This window comes from Hibiscus syriacus, unplaced genomic scaffold (assembly GCF_006381635.1).
Source record: "Hibiscus syriacus cultivar Baekdansim isolate YM2019G1 unplaced genomic scaffold, ASM638163v2 tig00110270_pilon, whole genome shotgun sequence".
Classification (NCBI taxonomy): Eukaryota; Viridiplantae; Streptophyta; class Magnoliopsida; order Malvales; family Malvaceae; genus Hibiscus; species Hibiscus syriacus.
The window spans coordinates 590,216-597,507 of record NW_024062656.1 but is presented as its reverse complement, the minus strand read 5'-3'; the positions used below and the strand labels follow the sequence as shown (position 1 = coordinate 597,507).

Here is a 7,292-nt window from a genome sequence, read left to right as displayed (position 1 = left end):
CTCTTGGATCGCGTCGAAAGTAACCCACTGACAAAATCCATGGTGACTCACTCCTATTTCCACTCAGGAATCTGAATGGGTTGAAGTAATCCAGACAAAAACTGATGCTAAGCCTTTACTTGTTGATAAGTCAGACATTTAGCCACATATTCGGTGACATCCCTTTTCAAACCAGACCAATAATACATTTCTCTGATATTCTGATACATCTTAACACTATTAAGGGAGAAACGATAACAATTAATTTAAAGAGAAAAACAAGTTTTAGAACCTTTTATTTTTTAGAAAAATGAAATAAAAAATATAGACTTCAACATGTAACATTAATTTTTCTTAACAAGAGTTAATGGTATTGATTATAATTAAAGTGAATAAAAAATTTAATGATTATAAAGAAAATTTCAAAAGTTTAATGACTAAATTAAAAATATCATAAAAGTTCAGTGATCATTAATGTAACTCGCTCTTAAATCAAAGACTTAAGACGGATAAAATCCTTGTACTTAAAAAATTAATTAAGCCAATGAGTTTCTTTTGTACGTAATTAAATTTTGAAACTCAAAAAATAGATTAATATGACTCTTACATATTTAAAAATAGATATTAAAAATTTCATTTTCAAAATTTAACATTAATATATCTAAAATTAAATCAAATTATTATAAAAAATACAAAATATTAAAAAAGAAGTCGACTAACCAAATCCATCTCATTTCTGAAATCCGGGGTCGCTCAATCTATCCTACGCCGGCCGACGACGGATAAGACGCAATTCACAAGTGACACGAAATTTCGTGGGAACCTTTTGTCCACTCTCCAACTTCGCGCGTAAGCATTGATCAGAAAGAAGTTTACTTGCATCTCCCCACAAATCACGGTCTCGAATCGGACCCCACCAAAATTAAAACAAGCCCTAGATTAGATCCAACGGCCAACACTTAACATGCGCGCATGATAACATAGGGTACCGCACTGCAGCGCACGATAGCCAATCTTCCCTGTGAACAGTTATGGTTCCCTAGAGGATGCGCTCTGCTCACCCTTCTTAACCCCCCGCCAGCTTAATCTGTTTTTTTTTTCTCACCATATTTTAATTGATTTTTGGTGTTTCAGTTCGTTATTGACCGTTATATAAAGAAATTAAAAAAAATCCAGGTAATTTCTTCTTTCTTTAAATTCATCTTTTTAATTCGTATTGATTTCCCTTTTCTGGGTTTTGATTATTTTCTAGGTCTCATCTGACTACGAGATCCAGATTACAGTAAGAAATTTAGCTCTCAAGTGAGTTCCTTTCGCTCCAATTTAAGCTTTAATCTTTCGGTATTTTCTTCTTTTGATTTGCCTTCGTTTTAAAAATCAAATTTAGTGGAAATCCAAGTACCCTTTAATGTGAAATGTTAGTCTACACATTGGGTTAATGGAATAATTAAATTTTCTAATGTTAATTTTAAGTGATCAGTATTAGTCATCAATGGATGCTTTGAGGAATGAAGTATTTGATAAAAGAAATTAGCTACCTTGAAAAGCAGCATCGAAGGAGAAGACTAGCTAGTTTCTCTACTTGAGTATGAAAATTTTGTTTACGATTGCTTTGTATATATAGATTGTGTATAACTGAGATTTTGTTTTTCTATTGTGGAAAGAATGTCTGAAGGAACAAGTATGGTGATGGAATCTTCTGAAAACGGCACCGATTTATCTCAAGATGATACTGGAACTATTGTTGAAATGCCGGAGGCGACAATATTGTCACAACAAACTTCTGTGAATCTCGTTCCTTTTATCGGCCAAAGGTTCGTATCACAGGATGCTGCTTATGAATTTTATTGCAGTTTTGGCAAACAATGTGGTTTCTCAATCAGACGCCATCGAACTCGAGGAAAAGATGGGGTTGGACGAGGAGTAACGAGAAGGGATTTTACTTGCCATCGAGGTGGATATCCACAGATGAAACTATCTGAAGATGGGAGGATGCAAAGAAATCGCAAGTCATCTCGTTGCGGTTGTCAAGCATACATGCGAATTGTCAAGCGAGCGGATTTTAATGTCCCTGAATGGCGTGTTACTGCATTTAGTAACATTCACAACCATGAACTCTTAAAAACGAATGGAGTATGTCTTCTTCCTGCCTACTGCACCATTACTCCAGATGACAAAGCACGGATTTGCATGTTTGCAAAGGCTGGAATGTCGGTGAGACAAATGTTAAGATTGATGGAGCTAGAAAAAGGAGTTAGGTTAGGATGTCTGCCGTTTACGGAAATAGATGTGAGAAACCTGCTGCAGTCTTTCAGAAATGTCAATCGTGATAATGATCCTATCGATCTAATTGCAATGTGCAAAAAACTGAAAGATGAAGATCCCAACTTCCAATATGATTTCAAATTGGATGGACATAACAGGCTGGAGCATATTGCATGGACTTATGCTTCATCTGTTCAGTTATACGAGACATTTGGAGATGCTGTGGTTTTTGATACGACGCACCGTCTGGATTCCTATGACATGCTATTAGGTGTTTGGGTTGGAGTAGACAATCATGGAATGACCTCTTTCTTCGGTTGCATCCTTTTACGAAACGAAAACATACAATCTTTCTCCTGGGGATTGAAGGTAAGAAACCTTCTATAAGCATACTTTTGGTGGAACTAAAATTGTTGCTTGAATATTTTACCCCTGAATAGACTACGGATATGCAAGTTATCATGGAGCCCCTGCCCTGGACTTTGCAACTTTTTCTTGGGATAATTAACTTTTCACACTTCGACTTCACCTTCAAATTCATTCTGAAGTTTCAATGCAGTCAATGTACGGTTTATGGAATAAAAAACACGATCAGAATAATTTAATCTTGAAGTTAAAAACAGCAAGGTCTCCAGGGTTTAAAATGCAATTGATGTATGTTTTGTTCTTTAAGCATCTAGTTCTTATGCTAGTCTCATTTTCCTTGTATTCTTCTTCTATTTTGATCTCACAATGCTTCTTTCTGATTCTTCGTGTTCCGATACTTATGCAGACGTTTAGAGGCTTCATGAAGGGAAAGGCTCCACAAACCCTACTAACTGACCAAAATATGTGGCTGAAAGAGGCTATTGCTAGTGAAATGCCTGAAACCAAGCATGCCTTTAACATTTGCCACATTATCTCAAAGTTCTCAGATTGGTTCTCTGTTATGCTTGGGTCACGATATGATGATTGGAAATCGGATTTTTATCGGCTTTATAGTTTGGAACAGTTAGAAGATTTCGAAGAAGAATGGAGAGAAATGATCGATAAATATGGACTCCATGATAATAAGCACATTATCAGCTTATATGCATTGCGGATGTTTTGGGCGTTGCCGTTCTTGAGGCCTTACTTCTTTGCAGGTTTGACGAGTTTATGTCAATCAGAGACCATTCATGCTTTCATCCAACGGATTTTGAGTGCACAGTCCCAACTTGATCGTTTTGTGGAACAAGTGTGCAAATTTTGATTACTTTTCTCCTCTTGAATGATTTAACAGATGTAGATTTCTTTCACTATGCCTAATCTTAATTGAACATTCGTTTTTTTGCAGGTGGCTGAGATCGTTGGATTCAATGACCGGGCCGGTTCTAAGCAAAAGATGCCCAGGAAACCGCCGGAAGTCTGCCTTAAAACAGGCTCACCAATTGAATCCCATGCGGCTACCATTATTACACCTTATGCCTTCGGTAAGCTCCAAGAAGAGCTTTTATTGGCTCCACAATACGCATCGTTTGTGGTCGGTGAAGGTTGCTTTGAAGTCAAACACCATACCCGGATGGATGGAGGTTGCAAAGTGATTTGGATTCTTTGTGAAGAGCAGATTAGTTGTAGTTGCCGTTATTTCGAGTTTTCAGGCATCCTATGCAGACATGTTCTTCGTGTTCTGTCAACTAATAACTGTTTCAGTATTCCAGGCCAATACCTGCCCGGCCGTTGGCGTGTAAATAGTTCCCCTTCCACAAACCAACCAAAGAATGCAATGAGAGATCACTCTGAAAAGATTCAGCTGTTAGAGTCCATGACTTCAAGACTCGTAGCCGAGTCGATCGAAACGGAGGAACGCCTCGATGTTGCTTGTGAGCAAACTTCCATGGTTCTATCCCGCAACAAGGACCTTCCTAGGCCAACGCAGAGCGTGAATGATATCGTATACAATTGTCCGTCTGGTTTGATCTTACCAGAGGTAGAAGATACCGATGGATTCGTTCAAAGTTTCACGATGGGGACTTCTCACGAACCTCTCACATCAGGAAAGATGAAAGATAGAAGGCCGCGAGACGGGATTGATATCAGTCAAAACGAAGACATTTTTCCAGTTCTTGCTGTGGACAGTTCGAGCATGACTCATCAGATTGTCCAATGATGGGAGGGGACAATTTGAATGGGGATGCATTAGGATATATGTAGGCTAAAGCACTAGAAGCCATTACTTGGTTTACAAACAAAAAAGTCTGACGTTATTGTTAGTTACTCTTCCATATTTCAGCTGGTAAAAAAATCCCATAATCCAAATATAAATATTTGTGTTGAGGTTTACAAATTTCGGAATTCAAACTTTAAATTCACTAAATACAATCATTGAAAGATGTTCGTCTTAAACAGGGTTGATTTCTAGACTTGGTGTAATGTGGATGAGAGGGTATCAATCTCAGCTAGATGACTTCGGATGGAGTTGATCACATTCTCCAAACATTGGTTGCAATGCTCATGAATAAGTTTATTTCTGGAAAGCCATCAATACCATATAGAAATAGCCACCACGTTTTGTCTATCTCTGCTATTGGACTGTAACAAGTAAAGAAGTCATTTTTTAAAATTCCAGAAATTACCCTCTTGTGGCTAGTTAATGTTGAAACTGTTTCAAACAGCCTAAGCTAAGGGACAATCTCTACTAACATGACATATGTCTTCCACATTATGATCGCATCTAGGACATTTGGCAGACTGTGTTACTCGCTTAATAAAAGATTGTGCATAGTAGGAACATAGTTATTAGCAAATTTTGAGAGAAGAACTTTGACCTTTGATTGACACGTGGTGTGCCAAATTAGTTTAAAAATGTCATTGATGAGTCATCGACACAGTCTTCTTTAATAAGCAACTTATAACCACTTCGTACCGAATAAATGCCCGAGCCTTCACCTCTCTAAACTAGGAGGTCATCTTATGGGAAATCAGGGATGCGGATGGACATGATGCATTCTGCTTCTTCCTTTGTAAAAAGAGATAGGATTAAACCTATATTCCATCTATTCTCGTTTGTCGAAATCAGATCTGAAACTTTATCCACTTGAGAAGTTTGTGTTCTCTAGTCTTCTAACCGGAAATCCTGGCAGCCAGAAATCATTCCAAATAGAGATCGACAGCCCACTACCAATCCTCCATCCCAAACCCATATGAAGTAATCTTCTTGAACTCCGTATACTCCCCCAAATGAGCGAAGGCTGAGAACCGAGATTAGCTTTTAAAAAAGTAGAATTCGGGAAGTACTTGGCTAGTAATATACGTTAGAATAACGAACTTGGGTTTGAAACTAAGCACCATCCTTGTTTAGCCAATAATATTATGTTGAATTTGAATATAATAGAGAGTGGTTCAATAATTAATATTATTGGACACTTACAATAAGAGAGAAAAATAATTTAAAAATGAAATTTGTACCGTTTGGGAAAATGGTATCACTACTTTGCAGATTCAATCTAATTGCATAAAGGATTTAAAGTTCACTCAAGATCTAATGGCGTATTTGAGTTCGATATCCTTTGTTCATGCCATCAATAATATGAAAAGGAATGGTTGGTCGGTGGACCTTAAAAGGGTGCTGCGTGAAGCTACCTAGCCAGCTGATATGTTCGCTAAATTTATAGAATTTATAGATCGTTCAAGGAATGCCACTATCGGATGTGAAATCAGATAATTGTTCAGATTTCAGTTTGATCCGTCAAGTTAAGTCATATCGATACATATTGTGTCAGATCAATTTGATGGTTTAGCTCGGATTAGGTTGGATCTTGGTCAAATCAGTTCGGGTAATTTTTAGATTGATTTGACATCAGATTCAAATCGATGTCAATTCAAGTCAAAATGGTTCAAGTCTGAATCAGTTAAATACCAGATTAATTTAAGTTCGGATGGACTTCAGGTCAGATCTCGTTCAGAGCGTGTCACATCAGACAAAATTCAAATCAAATCTTACCGGGTACGAATTGACTTCAATTGAGTCATTTTTGGGTTAATTATTTTTTGCCTTTCATGAACAACGAATTGTAATTTGTAATCGTACATTATTTGGAGTAAACTATAAAAAATATAAATAATTATGAGTCAATTTTAAATAAATTAAACAACATGTGTGGTATCAAATCGAAATAATTATAAAATGTTAAGCTGAAATTAACATAAAAATGAATAAATTGAATCCATTTAAAAAGTTGGTGAAAAAAGGTTTATAGGTTCGGAGATTATGATATAATTTATAGAGTTTGAAATGAAGTATATTATGTGATTTATTGAATTTGAATTAAATTATAAAAATATAAATAAGTATGAGTCAATTTCATATACAAATATAATTGTAAGCACTAAATTGAATAAATATGAAATTACAAATTAAAATTTAAATAAATTAAACAACACATAGGGATCAAATTGATATAGTTGTAAAATGTGAAACTGAAATTAATATAAAAAATGGGTTGAATTGCATTCATTTCAAAAGTTGAATAACAAAAGTTTATAAGGTTTTGGATTCTATATATATATTGATTAATTTAGGTAAGTACAATGCAGTATTTGTTCAAAGAACATACTCAATTTTTCGACTTTAAACGCTCACACTCCTGATATTTATGGTGTTCGAACCTAAGTTCTTTAAAAATAATAACAATTATTTACTACATAGGCCACTTGATTCGTGTGTGTATATATATGTGTGTGTGTCATAATTTATTTTTTAGATAAAGATAAAATTAATAAAAAATTATAATTATTAAAAAAATTCATCTAAGGCTCACATGTATGGGTGAAAACGAGCCGAGTCGAGCTCGAGTATTACTAATCTCGACTCGAAAACTCGCGAGCTTAAAATTTTCAAGCTCGACTCGAACTCGAAATCTTGAACTGAAGCTCGTGAGCAGCTCGAAAAGGCTCGAAATGAAAAAAAAACTTAAACTTAACTCGATTGAAGCCTCAAACTCGAACTTGAACCTTAAATACATAAAAATCTTACTGTATTTTTTATATAAAAAATCAATACATAAATGTTAATATTATTAATAATTTAT

At 35.5% G+C, this 7,292-nt stretch overlaps 1 protein-coding gene across 1 annotated transcript; it reads left to right on the top strand.

Moving 5' to 3' along the window:
- The first annotated feature begins 1,082 nt into the window (after window positions 1-1,082).
- LOC120115689 (protein FAR1-RELATED SEQUENCE 11-like) lies at window positions 1,083-4,484 on the top strand. The gene is made up of 5 exons (XM_039136320.1): window positions 1,083-1,155; window positions 1,232-1,281; window positions 1,644-2,613; window positions 3,017-3,460; window positions 3,560-4,484. Exons 3-5 carry the CDS (start codon window positions 1,645-1,647, stop codon window positions 4,370-4,372), a joined length of 2,226 nt encoding a protein of 741 aa, XP_038992251.1. The 5' UTR covers window positions 1,083-1,155; window positions 1,232-1,281; window position 1,644; the 3' UTR covers window positions 4,373-4,484.
- The last annotated feature ends 2,808 nt before the right edge of the window (window positions 4,485-7,292 follow it).

What these genes read in the sequence shown, in the direction of transcription:
- LOC120115689 (XM_039136320.1), top strand. Translation starts at nt 1,645, where the DNA reads ATGTCTGAAGGAACAAGTATGGTGATGGAATCTTCTGAAAACGGCACC. An exon ending in CTTTCTCCTGGGGATTGAAG is followed by an intron (nt 2,614 to 3,016) that starts GTAAGAAACCTT and finishes ATACTTATGCAG; the next exon opens with ACGTTTAGAGGCTTCATGAA. An exon ending in TTGATCGTTTTGTGGAACAA is followed by an intron (nt 3,461 to 3,559) that starts GTGTGCAAATTT and finishes GTTTTTTTGCAG; the next exon opens with GTGGCTGAGATCGTTGGATT.